Source organism: Chrysemys picta, chromosome 5 (assembly GCF_011386835.1).
Source record: "Chrysemys picta bellii isolate R12L10 chromosome 5, ASM1138683v2, whole genome shotgun sequence".
Classification (NCBI taxonomy): domain Eukaryota; kingdom Metazoa; phylum Chordata; order Testudines; family Emydidae; genus Chrysemys; species Chrysemys picta.
In genome coordinates, this window is record NC_088795.1 from 41,398,314 (window position 1) to 41,412,898 (window position 14,585).

A 14,585-nucleotide genomic window follows, 5' to 3' on the forward strand; every position below is an offset into this window, starting at 1 on the left:
TTGCCTCTCCCTATATCAAGAATGACTTCACACAGAACCAGTTTCATTTAATATTTGGTTGCACACACACCCCTACAAGGGTAGATCAAGAGGGATTAAAAAGTCAGACATTTTTAGAATTGTGATTATCTGATCAAGGTCTATGTACCCTCAACAAATCATATTTCCTCATTTAAAAAAGTGACACTCTCAGAAATCTTCATTTGGCCTATTAAAAAGGACAAAAGTCCTTTGAATAACTTTGCAGAGGTGAACCTGAGGTGGATTAACTTTGCAGAGTATAGTTTAAAAAAGGCTAGCTTCTGTTAAACTTACTCATATTGAGCTACCTCACTCCAGTGCCACTGGGGCCAGTGAGACCACATGTGGAGGAAGGGTATTACTCACTGTGAGTTAGGGGGTATATAGCCAACATGGATTTTCCTTTTTCAAGACAAGTATTGCATTTGCGTGTCTCCAGTCTTCTGGGACCTCACCCATCCTCCATGAGTTCTTCAGGATAATGGCTAATGGTTCTGAGATAGTTTCGGCTAGTTCCTTAAGTACCCTCGGATGAATTTCATCAGGCCTTGCCAACCTGTATACAGCTAACTTATTTAAATATTCTTTAACCTGTTATTTCCTTATTCTGACTTGAGTTCCTTCCCCCTTGCTATTAATATTAATTGTGTTCAGTATTTGATCACCATTAATTTTTTTAAGAGAAGACTGAAGCAAAATAGGCATTAAACATCTTAGTCTTCGTGATGTCATCTGTTATTAACTCTCCTTCCCCACTAACTAATGAACCTATACTTTCTTTCATCTTTCTCTTGTTCCTAATGTAATTATACAACCTCATCTTATTGTCTTTTGTGTCCCTTGTGAGTTCCCTTGTACTTTAGCCTCTCATTTTATCCCTACATATTTGCGCTATTCCTTCGCATTGGGATAGTTCGCTGTTGTGTCTTTAATATTGTCCCTTTGAGAAACTGCCAGCTCTCCTGAACTCCTTTTTTCCTTAGATTTTCTTCCCATAGGACCTTCTCTGGCAATTCTCTGAGTTTGTTAAACTCTGTTTTTTTAAGTCTATTGTGCTTATTCTGCTGCTCTCATTCCTTCCTTTACTTCAAGTCATGAAATCTATCATGTCATGATCACTTTCATCTAAATTGCCTTCTACACTCACAACCAATTCCGCCCTCTTATTCAGAATCAAGTCTAAAATGGCTGCCTTCCTGATTACCTCCTCCACCTTCTGAAACAAGAAATTGTCCCCAATACAGTCCAAGAACTTATTAGATATTTGGTGTTTTGGAGTATTAATTTAACTACCCAGACGTCTATTGGAAAAGTCTCCCATAACTACCAGTCTTGCATTTTGGATATTTCTGTTATTTGTTCTAGAAATAATTCATCATCTACCTCCTCCTGCTGATTTGATAGTCTATAGGGGACCCCTGCCATGACATGGCCCTGCTTTTTCCCCTTTTCACCCTCACCCACAGACTTTCAATGTCTATACTTACGCGCTGGTTCGGCGGCAGGCAATCGAACTTCTGAGTTCGATTTATCGCGTCTTGTCTGGACGCGATAAATCAAACCCAGAAGTGCTCCCCGTCGACTCCGGTAATCCTGCTCGGCGCGAGGAGTATGCGGAGTCGACGGGGGAGCCTGCCTGCCGCGTCTGGACCGTGGTAAGTTCGAACTAAGGTACGTCGACTTCAACTACGTTATTCACGCAGCTGAACTTGCGTACCTTAGTTCGAATTGGGGGGTTAGTGTAGACCAGGCCTTAGTGATGCAATTAAGTCATAATTTATTTTATGGACTAATACTGCCAGTTCCTCCTCTTCCTTCCCTATACTCCTTGCATTTGTGCACATACATCTAAGATGTTGGGCAAATTCCCCTACTGTTTTCCATCTTATTGCTCCTATTAACCTATTGTAATTTTCCATGTGTGACAAGCTTGATCTAGGGCTGAATAGGCATTCAGTCAATCTGCCATTAGTGTCACAGGCAAAGCTTGTCAATGGATCCTTTGGCTGGCAGGATCTGCAGGGATTTATAACAACTTGAACAAAGTAATGATCTTATCTACTAGCCTAACAATGACATGCCTACAAAAGTGGGACATTCCTGGTTTGCAGGGTCATATGGATACCTTAGTGTGCAATGGTTTGTGGGTACCATGCTAAAACAAAATAGGATGCATTTCGATTAGGTTTGAGAAGGGGCATGGTAGAATTTGTAAGGCTTTTTCAAGAAAAAGTACAGGAGAACATTAATGCTAGCAAGCAAATCACAAAAAGCTAGTACAAGGGATTACCACTCCCCTTGCAACATCTTATTTTAATTGATACCATCTACTTCCTCACTGGATTTAGATTATAACCAGGACATTATTAAAGACTTACAGTTAATCTGATCAACATTAAAAAGTAGGTTTTTGTAGAAACATTAAAATGTAGGGTTTTGGTGATTTATCAAATTAATCTTGCAGGGTCTTCCTTTGCACAGAATGGATTCCGAATCTCATATTCATAACCCTGTATTTCTATACTAACTCCATTATTTTCAGGAAATTAACTCCTTCTGTGCAGGTTATTAAAGATTACACTATTTCAATTTATGCACAAACATTTTGGGGGGGAGGGGGGAGAAGTGGCACTTTTTATACTAACCAAATAACTCAAAAAGATTGCATACAACACCCTTAGGACTGTGATGTTATTTTCACAAAGGGTAGTAAGACAAAACTGGTTTGCATTTTATGCATAGGAAGAGAGATTCACAGATTTACTTTAATGGCTAAAATACACTTGGATTCACTTCCCTCCTTGTGAACTGCAGACAAAAAAAAGGGGGGGGGGGAAGGCAGACAATTTTGTTTGAGCTTGGTAATGTGAACATGACACACATGAAATTTTATACTTGGTAAAAAAGATACATTAGAATGAAACCAGGAGTTTTGGTTTCATCTACTGTAGATACAAAAATAAATACTCATAATCAAAGAAAAGGCACTGCTTTTGTAACCAAGAAAAAGACTACCCAATAGTTTGTATTACAGCAGCTCTCAAGTGACTCATGCTCCCTGGCCTTACATCTTGGTGAAGTCAAAGACTGCTGCGGGTCAGCTTTCATCTTACTGACCTTTCGATGCTCTTGAAGATTTGTAGCCGAGGAACACTTCTTATTGCACACAGAGCACATCAACTTCTTCCTAGAATTTCCTAGAACAGAAACAAAATACATCTTAACAAGAAACATCTTAAAAAGGAAGTGCAAAGAAAGAAACCAAATGTTTCCACTGGGTGTGTGATTTTTCACAAGTCATTTGACTGACAGAAAATTTTACATTTGTAACCCATCTTCATGGTATTGGGTTACAAGAGTTCTCTGTAGGTGTCCTATAAGCTATTTTTTCAATAGAATGTAAATCAAGAAAGGTTTCTTTTTTTTTTTTTTTTTTTAAAGAAAAGAATGCAATAAAATTGAAGTATCATCTAATACCAATCTTCATGTCACAACTAAAAAACATTGTTATTCAGAAGCCAAAACAATTATCCACAAAAACTTCATGTTACAAGTTAACGAATGAATGTTTGGAAACAGTGAAACAACGAGAAATAAGATCCATACTGAAGTCGACACCAAAGCTTCCATTTTCTATAATGACAGCCTGGCCTAAAAGTTGTAAGTATTCTACCCTGCTAGGTGTGCATTAAGAAACAGAATTCTATTAACATTTTCTTAACTTAGGGCATTTGTAATAGAACTGCATCATGAATACAAATCTAATCTATCATGCAAAACTATAAACCCAGTTAAAGGTCAGCTACCAGATGTATTTCCCTTCCTTTTTCACAGTTTGTTTAAAAAGTGACAGAGCATTTAATTAGGTTTGTCTATTAATTACTGTGATTTCAAGTTCATGTTAGTACCACACAAAGCTGTTTTAATACAGGGCACAATTACTACAAACTTAGTTCTTTGTTTATAATCAAAGTTCCACGTGAAATGTCTCCTGACATATCTCCAAGAATTACACTACATTACACTAAAAAGAAAGGGCACAATGTTAAACAGGAGGCAAAATGGTGTTTCTTGGAAGAGCAATGAAGCATAGATCAGAAATTAACACATCAGAAGGTTTCCAGCTCAAGATTTTTCCAGTGTCTGATCTTCTTCAAGTGTCTGATCTTCTCCGCACTTGTCCTCCTGAAGACTGTACATTTCTTTTGATTATTTGCTTTTCCAATTTCTTTCTTCAGAATATTTTACAAATAATTAAATCAGCTTTTGAATTGGATCTGATCTTTATCCTCCCTGAAAATTGTTAAACAAATCAGTTTAACAAGAATAATAAAGACACCCCTCCCCCATCTGCTTATTCATTCAAATATTTAAAATACATGAGTGGTGTGGGCACCTAGCCCATGAATTAAAAATTACAACATAAGCACAGACAAAGGACTGCCCATAAATATAACCCACCTCAATCCACAGCAGCCTTAACAATGAGGGAACAAAGATGGGCTTTACAGTGTGCTCAGAAGGTTAACAAATCTGGACTCTTATCCAAAAAACCAGAGGATGCCTCTGAGAGAATGCTCTGCCTGCTGCTCCCTCTACTGAGTGACCTCCAGTTTCAGCACCACTGCTGTTCTCTACTGTGGCAGTATATCACAGGGAGGGCCAGTCTCTCAGGAAACCAGGTGTCACACCATTTAGGCCTTTATAAGTTAAAATCGACATCTTGAATTCCTCCAACAATCTTACTTGAAGCTAGCATAGATCATGAGCACTGGTCTGAGTCAACCTAATCTTGAGGCAACAAAGGCCCGGATAATTGTGTCAAAATCTCACTCTTGCCTTGTCAATGCTTAGGGATGGCATCTAACCTCTACTGCATTCAGGTCTTTATCAGTCATTGAACACGAGGAATTGGTGGATGAAATAAAAAGGGCTTGTTTCACTGACACGGATTTCAGAGACAAATGGCATTCTGTGAGCCAAATTCTCACTTACAGAGGAGGGCACTAAAAGCTAAATATCCAACCATCAATTTATCATTGGACCTTGGGGCAGACTATTCTCTTCTAAGAACTGTGCCATGGTCTCTTGGTAAGTTAGCATGATGAACTTTTTAGTGACTTCCATTGCATATGCAGCAAGACTATAGACGGAAGCCTCTGTCAAAATGCTGGTGCACTAATATGTTTAGATTATAGCCAAGTGGAGTCAAATTCCTTGAGTCTGTATACTTGGTGAAGGCCAGCAGGCTGCTGCTGAAAAGAAATAGGGATTCTGAGGTATGACACCTTAGTAACAGAACAAGCCTTTTTCTCAGTGCCTGCCAGGGCTGCAGGGAACAATGCCATTTGTAGAGCATACATGTTTACAAACCATTTTTCCTTATTGCCATTTTGTCCCATCCTTGTCTCTCCCACCTCTATTGTATATAGTTTCCTCCCATGCTCCATCCTTTGTGTATATCTTTACTCTGTTTCCCTTGTTGCCTTGCTCTTTTTGTATATTTTACTACTTTTCTTCCCACTTCTCCTGGCTCTAAGTCCTCCCTTATTTCTTATTCTTCTAGTGATTTGTGTGTTTGTCATCCTTCTGTTCTTTCATTTTCTCTCTTCTTACCTCATTTCTAGGTCTGTCTTATGCCTTTTCCCATCTCCAATATCTTCTCATGCTCTTCCTCTTCGCACAAGCCTCTTGTCCCTCTCTTCTCCACCCCTGCCTGGACAAAAGTTAAGATCTTTTTCCTGACAGGAACTGCTTTCACTCCTGCTGCAGTCTGCTAGCTTCTAAGCTCCAATCAGGAACAGAGAAGACTTCCATCTTTAAAATTCTTCTTTCTTATGAGGCCTATAAAACCCTTGACCTTGACAAAAGTCTGTCGTCCATTCCAAAAACAGACAAGATAATCTCCTTAGGGGACTTTTAACACAAGAGTGGGCCGAGACTCTAAGGTATGGAACAGCACCAATGGGAAAGAAGGAGTGGGTAAGACCAATTCCAATGGCATCCTTCTACTCAGCAAATGCACAGAGCATGGACTTGAGCTCACAAACACAATCTCCAGACAAAGCAACAAGTAAAAAACATCTTGGCAACACCCCCGCTCAAAACAGTGGCACCTCCTACAATTACTTAGTTTAAGAATGCAGGATCTAAAAGACATCCAAATTACCCAGGAGCAGACCATTGCTGGACTGACCACTGTGTGGTGAGGTCAGTCATGTCCATCAGGATAGCACCAGAACACAGAAAGCAATTCAAATCACACAGACAGCAATACAACATTCAAAAACTTCAATCCTCAAGTCACCAAGAGAACTTCAAAGCACACCTTAGTGAAAAACTGACCACACGCATACCTGGAAATGATAACACAAGCGTCAAAGAAGACTGGGAAGTCCTAAAATAGACCATCTATGAGGAATCCATCAGCCTTGCTATCCGCTGCCATCAGGACTGGTTAGATGACAAGAACACTGAGATTACAGCCCTCCTGGACCAGAACAGGAAAGCTTTATGCGACTGGCAGAACCATCCATTATCCAGTCAGAAGCAGAGCTCTTTCCATCAGCTTAAAGCGGAGGTTCAAAAGAGGATCTGAGAAATCAAAAACAAATGGTGGGAGGACAAAGCAAAATAAATCCAAGCATTTACTGACAGATATGATATGCAGATTTTTTTCTGAGACAAAGACCTTGTACGGATGAAGCGCATGTGGCCTCACACTGCTGAGATCTGAAGAGGCTAGCATGCTTCTTAAAGGCAACGAATGCATCAAAGAGCACTGGAAGGAATATTTCCAAAAGCTTCCAAATCAAGATTCAACTGTGACTGATAACACCATTGACTCCATCTCTCCATACCCAAATTGGGAAGCTCTTGCCAAACCACCAACACCTGAGGAGGTCTGCAAAGCAGTTAAGCAAATGAAGAACAAAGCTCCAGGTCCTGATGGCATACCAGCTGAAGTACTGAAAGTACTTCATTTGCTGATCCTCAAAATCTGGCGCACCGAAGAAATCCCTGCCAACTTACGTAATGCTAACATCGTCATCATTTTCAAAAAGGGAGACAAGGCCGACTGTGGCAACTATCGAGGCATTGCCTCTCTCTCCATCACTGGGAAGATTCTTAATAGAATCTTACTGATTCGCCTGCTCCCTCTTGCAGAGCAAGTACTTCCAGAGTCCCAGTGCGGCTTCAGACCATCACGAGGCACCACTGACATGATTTTCGCAGCCAGGCAGATCCAGGAAAGACATCAAGAACATCACCAGGAATTGTATATGGCCTTTATCGATCTGACCAAAGCCTTCAATTCTGTGTGAGGCTCTGTGGAAAATCATGTCAAAGTTTGGCTTCCCAAGCAAATTTAGCACCATTGTAAGACTCATCCATGACCAGATGACTGCCTCCATCCTGTGAAGTGGCTCTACCGCTGAGCTCTTTGCATCTGAACTGGTGTAAAACAAGATTGTGTACTGGCACCCATCCTCTTCTCCATTATCCTAGCAGCTATGAAAACGCTAATCCAAGACAGTCCACTACAGGGCACTGGCATCCAATATTGGACTGATGGCAACCTTTTTAACCACTCTCGCCTCTGTGCCAGAACTAAAGTAACATCAGAAACAATAACTGAACTCCAGTAGCTGATGATTGTGCTGTAGTTGCACACTCAAAGGAGGATCTACAAACAGCCCATAACTGTTCTCTGAAGCTTACTAAAGACTAGGGCTAACAGTAAACATTGTCAAAACAAGAGCTCTCCACCAGCCAGCTCCCAGTCAATCATCAGACCTAGCAGGGAAGTTCTACATTGATAGAGAAGAACTGGAAAATGTAGAACATTTTGCCTGTCTCGGCAACCACCTCTCAGAGAGGGCATACATAGACATTGAGATTCAGCACAGAATCCGCTTTGCCAGCCTTGCCTTTGGCAGACTGTCTCGACTGTTGTGTTCGACAACCATGACATTAGAACACACACTAGACTTTTAGAGTAGCAGCTGTGTTAGTCTGTATCCGCAAAAAGAACAGGAGTACTTGTGGCACCTTAGAGACTAACGAATTCATTTGAGCATAAGCTTTCGTGGGCTACAGCCCACTTCATCGGATGCATGTAGTGGAAAATACAGTAGGAAGATATATATACAGAGACACACACACATACACAGATACACACAGAACATGAAACAATGGGTTTACCATACACACTATAAGGAGAGTGATCAGTTAAGGTGAACTATTATCAGCAGGAGAGAAAAAGAACTGTTTGTAGTGGTAATGAAAATGGCCCATTTCCAGCAATTGACAAGGAGATGTGAGGAACTATAGCGGGGGAGGAGGGAATAAGCATGGAGGTAATATTTCTTCTTCTTCGAGTGATTGTTCATGTCCATTCCAAGCAGGTTTGTGCATGTCACGTGCACGCCAGCCGGAAGACTTTCCCCTAGCAGTGTCCGTAGGGTCGGCCGTGGCGCCTCCATGGCGCCCTATATAGGGGCCCATTCACTCCCAGTCTTTATTCAAGCCTAATTTAATGGTGTCCAATATGCAAATTAATTCCAATTCAGCAGTCTCTCATTGGAGTCTGTTTTTGAAGTTTTTTTGTTGTAATATTGTGACTTTTAGGTCTGTAATCGAGTGGCCAGGGAGATTGAAGTGTTCTCCAACTGGTTTCAGTTTATAAACCAGTAGTAATCTCAACCCTATGGGTGAAAGACTTGGGTGACTTACAGAAAACACCTGAAAAACCTGGAACACAAGCACTTTCTCCGGAAAAAATCTTCAACATAAAGTGGGAGAGCGACCTCACTAACATCAGTGTCCTTACAGAGGCCAACACCTTCAGTATTGAGGCCTTGATTATGCAGCACCAGTGAGGTGGAGTGGACACTGTGTGTGCGCATGCCTGATGCATGCCTACCAAAGCAACTGCTGTACGCCCAACTCACCAAGGAGAAAGGAAACTGGGAGGCCAAACGAAATGCTTCAAAGACATCCTCAAATAAACATCAAGAGAGGTGGCATCAATACCACGCACTGGGAGACAGTAGCCTAGGACAGGCTCTCTGGCGAACACTTGTCAGAGAAGGAACAATCACTTTTGAGGAAAATCTCCTTGCCGTGGTCGCAGAAAAATGCCAGAAAAGAAAGGACAGATGATTGCTATAACAATCTTGGCCCATCTCTGCCTTCCAACATAACCTGAAACTTCTGCCAATGAGTTTGTGGCTCAGTGATTGGACTCCTTAATGACCAAAGGACCCATAAAAATAAAACTTGTGGAAGAGATCATCTTTGACGAGGGATCGCAGACGATGACAAAACACTTGACAACAGTTAGGCTCTGGTCTCCGCACACCAGCAGCCTATCATGATGATCAATATTGTCTCGTTGTTTCTGTATCCATCTGTTGTTTCTTGTCTTATACTTGTATTTCAAGTTGCTTAGGGAGATTGTTCTGTATTTGAACAGCAACTAGTACAATGTGTCCTGGTCCACAACTAGAACACCTAATTTCCCTGGTAATCAGTTGAAGTGACTGGTAAGTCAAACAGTTGACAGCTGGCTGCTGGAGATGTTGCTGTTTGAGACACACACAGTAAAGTTAATGAGAAGGAAGGTGGGTGGCTTCTGGGATGACCAAACACCACAGGAAAAATGGGACAAAAGAGTATCATCCTGGACACCCAGACTGTCCCTCCACAATAATCCCCACCAACATGAGTATCTAGTATCCCAAGGCACCTTATTCCAAGATGATTGCTAAATCATAATCTATTCTTCTACCCCCTTGGCTTTTTGATGGAAAAAAGGCAGAAGTGCACTTGGTCTACTTTCAATCAAACACCATCCATACGGAATTTCAACTTCAACTGATAATATAAAATACTGATTGATAAATAGGAAAAAAAGACTATTTACTCAAACATGAACATTGAAATATAATTTAAATACATTATTTATCTTACTACAATATAGATATTGTTTAAGCACTGTATGAAAGTATACAATTATATTCTCTTAAAAATGCTGAAAAGACTTCTAATCTCAAATGAGCCACTGCCGCAGGTAGCTAGAAACTGGAACATTCCATAGCCTGTGGGGACTACATTTAACAAAACATGTCTTAATCCTCGGTGTTTCAGTCTGCAGAAGATTGATTAGGATAAAACTAAAAAGACATTAAGCTAGAAAATAAAGTCTGCATATATCACAGCCATGTACCAAAAACCCGTAGTTAAGAAGGGAAGTCTATAGTGTTCTATCACTTTCCAGATCATCTTTCTTACTCCACAGTTTTATTTCAAAGTTAACACTAATATAGTTAGCAAACATTTTGCACAATGCACTCACTATATGCAGGAATGAACGAAGTTAATAGCATGCTGTAAATATTAACGCATAAGATTTCAAGAGCCTTGAATACTCAGTTTACTCAATTATTTTAAAGAAGTCATTTTAGCCTAGATCATCAAAAGGTAGACCGACACCTAAATACCTCTGAAGATCTGGGGCTCTGCCACAATGGCTAGTGAAAATGAAAGTGAAATCATCTTTAGAAATGTTGTCCATGTACATAGAGCAGATTGCAATTGTATTACACACTGTCGATACCTTACTGCAATATAGTCAGTCATCAGTCCTTATTTTGAATTTGTAACCGATAGGGAATTGCTTTACTTCACTCTTTGGGAGCTCCTAGGAATGACTCCTTCAAGACATTTTCATGTAACCATTATTAAGAAATATACCTAGTTCCTTATATCAGAGCTCTAGTGAGATTTTGGGGAATAAGTGGAGAGTGAGAGTTACAAACTTCTCTCTGAGAGCTATACTGTGCCTAAGCACAGTCCTGTATAGGGGGCACATGTATCCACGTATAGGGGGCACACGTACACAGAGCTCATTGTGCATGGAGAAGGAGAAGCCCAAGGAACTCCTTTCCAGCTCTTACCTTCCTCCTTGAGAGGTGTGGGACAGTAATCTGCTACTGCTCCTCCCCAGTAGATTACTTTCCCTCAGGCATTTTTATCACTTGTGTTTTCCAGTATGGTGGAGGGGCAGAATCGAGGCTCTGCCCACTCCCCACCCACCTAAGCAGGCAGAAAAGTAGCAGCCCCATGCTGACTGCTCCCCACCATGCTTGAAGTGGTAATGCACAGAGGCCACAGGAAAGTTTGGCGAAGTCTGATACCCCTGCATGACTACATAAGGCTGGCCCTAATTATGCACTGCCAATAGAAAATGGAAGGTTCTGCTCTCCCTGAGTGGCTGCTGCCAGCCTACTTCCTTTTTCCTTTATGCAGATAATTTTAACTGCTTAGTGTTCTTTTGATCTCAATCTCTGGCCCTTCTGGCAACAAGCAAGTAGGCTAACTCACCGATTGTTTCTCTTAAGGACCCTGCATATTCTCCCTGTACATATCTGTCATTGTTTCATTTCCTATTTGCTCCTCTCTAACAGCCTCTTTTGATTTAACTCCCTGCAGTCAGCCAGAATAATATCAAGCAGGTAAACTGAGTACATATAAAATGCATACAAAATAATACAGCTATCTCCCTGGTTCTCCAACATCCAAGGATCGCATTAGTCCTCTTTGCTACAGCATCACACTGGGAGGTCACGTTAAGTGCTTGTCCATTATGACCCCTTATCTTTTTGAGAGTCTCTGCTTTCCAGGATATAGTCCCACATTCTATAGGCATGGCATAAATGCTTTGTTCCTTTGGTTCTACATTTTGCTCTATTAAAACAAATTTTGTTTGAATGGGCCCAGCTTACCAAGTGAGCCAGATTGCTCTGAGTGACTGCTCTATTCCCATCATTATTTACCACTCTGCCAATCTTTAGGTCATCTGCAAGATATATCATCAATGATTTCTATGTACTTCCGGATCATTGATGAACATATTCAATAGTGTTGGACCTACTACTAATCCCTGGAGAACCCCAGAAAAAAACAATCCCATTCAAAGATGATTCTTCATTGACAACTACTTTTTTAGATCTGTCAGGCAGTTTTTGATCCATTTAAGATGTGCTTTACTGATATTGTATAGTGCTATTTTTGAAATTAAAATGCCATAAGGTATTAAGTCAAATGCCTTACAAAAATCTAAGTACCGTATTTTCCGGCGTATAAGACGACTGGGCGTATAAGACGACCCCCAACTTTTCCAGTTAAAATATAGAGTTTGGGATATACTCGCCGTATAAGACTACCCCTCTTCCAATGCACACCAAATAAAAATTAAAAAAACATCAGATTTGATTTCAATATGGTAATTTTAATTCAAATGCTTATGACATGCAGGTACTTAGCAGGAAAACTGTCACTTATAAACATAAGGCTGTTTGTCATCAAACATGTAAACATAAAACAGTGCAAGTGGATTAAACTTTTCCTAATTCACTCTAAAGCTGAAAGGAAGGATAAGACAATAAACCCATGGGAGCTGCCATGCTGTTTGTTTTCTAAGCTGTCAACCAAACTGGAACTGATGATGACAGGAGGAAGATAACAAACAATACAGAGAGAGCAAGTGCCGGGCAAGTCCCTGGCGAGTTAGCAACGCCCATCATAACTGCAAGCTATGGTATTTTTACAGGTTTTGCTGGCATGACAGTTTCCCTTTAAAAGCCTTCAAAATCCTCCTGTTCGTCATCTGATATCATAAGTACATCAATGACATCTTGTGATACATTTGTAAGGCAGTCATCGTATGGATCGAATTCCGTATCAGATGGTGTGGTCTCAGCTTCAGCTTCCTCTTCATCTTGCCACAAGTAGTCGTCCTCCATACCATCTAATGAATTTGATATGCCACACTTCTTGAAAGACTTGATTACTGTTTCTGCATCAATATCATTCCAGGCTTTTATGACAAACTTGCACAAAACATCCAACTGTGGAGCACGCATGTTTCCTCCTTTTGTGAATGACTTTTCGCCGCTAACCATCCATTCATTCCACTGTTCTCGAATGCGATCTTTAAATGGCTTGTTTAGGCACACATCCAGTGGCTGTACCAACGATGTCAATCCTGCAGGAATAACTGCCACATCTGTGTTTAGTCTTGCAAGCCTTTGCTTGGTGCTGGGAGTTAAATGAGCCCTGAACATATCCCACACCAGTAGACTACATTTTTGAGTAAGTCCACCTGGTCGCCTGCTCCATACATTATCAAGCCATAGCTTTACCCCTTCTTCATCCATCCAGCCTTTTTCATTCACATGTACAAAACAACCAACAGGGAACTTGAGTTTCGGCATTGTTTTTCTTTTAAAAATAATCATTGGTCTCAGTTTGGCGCCATCAGCTGTGCATCCTAGTACCACTGTAAAACTGGACTTCTCATGTCCTGTTGTTTTAATTAAAATTGTTTTTTCACCTTTTTGATGGACAGTTTTATTTCCAACCATATCAAAATTAATTGGAGTTTCATCCATATTTCCAATACTACTTAACGCATAGCCATGTTTAGTGCGCTGTTGTATTACGTATCGATGGAAACTATTTACTTTGCTATCAAGATCTGCAGGTAATTTTTGGGCAATTTTCGTCTTTTGCCTCAGTACCATATTATGCCTTCCCATGAATCTAGTACACCAGGGATACAGTGGCCTTAAATCTGTTGCTGTGATCTGGGTTAGATTTGGCCCACTGAAGTGCAAACAAACGTATTTTATTTCGTGTCACTACATAACCGTTTTGGCGATGCTCATTCACCATGTCTGCTACATGTTTTTCGAGTTCTGGTCAATGTGGGGTGCCTCTTCTTAATGCACACTTACCCCTTGGCATACTCTTTAATGCTTTTTCATTTGCTTTCCAGTCCCGAACCATCTTTTCTGTTACTCCATATTGTCTTGCAGCAGCGCAGTTATTATGTTCCATGGCAAAGTTTACAACTTTAAGTTTGAAACTGGCTTCATATTTCTTTCTTCTTGCTGGTGGAGCCATGATGGGGTTTTGACTGTTGGAAATTTGTATACTGTACTGTATGTACTGGTGCTATACTGTATGAACAGGTACAGATACTGGTGCTGTACTGTATGTGGTACCCAGTATACAACAGCGATGTACCTTACCGGCGATTGGCTGGTTGTTGTATACAAAGCCTGCTTGGATTGGTCAGCTCTCCCTGCCTGCCCAGCCCTCCCTGTCTCCAAGACTATCAGAGCGGTAGCGCAAACACGCCTCTTTCACCCGTCTGGCCCGCCCTTGTATCCTATTACCTCCTTCTCTGCCTCTCAGATCTCGCACATGCGTGCCTGTGCCGCTTCACTGCAGTCCTCAGGAGCGAGATCTGAGAGGCAGAGAAGGAGGTAATAGGATACAAGGGCGGGCCAGACGGGTGAAAGAGGCGTGTTTGTGCTACCGCGTGTTTTTCTGGGCACAGCGCCGCTCTCTCTCTTTTTTCCATACCCCGGGCGTCCCGGACGCCTGCAGCTTGCTCCGCCCTTGCTGCTTTCATACGGTCGCCGCATACGGCGGGGATGCGGCCGCGGCCGTTTTTGAGCTCCCCCCACCGTATGCGGTGACCGCAGATTCTC

At 41.2% G+C, this 14,585-nt stretch overlaps 1 protein-coding gene across 12 annotated transcripts in view; it reads right to left on the reverse strand.

The window, feature by feature from the left end:
• Nucleotides 1-14,585, reverse strand: part of PRDM5 (PR/SET domain 5) — a 138,322-nt gene that overhangs the window by 78,352 nt on the left and 45,385 nt on the right. For all 12 annotated transcript variants that reach the window (XM_042842383.2, XM_065596302.1, XM_042842382.2 and 9 more), the window contains one exon: nt 3,139-3,218. In XM_042842383.2, coding sequence (XP_042698317.1) covers nt 3,139-3,218 — 80 coding nt within the window. The remainder of the gene's footprint in view (nt 1-3,138; nt 3,219-14,585) is intronic.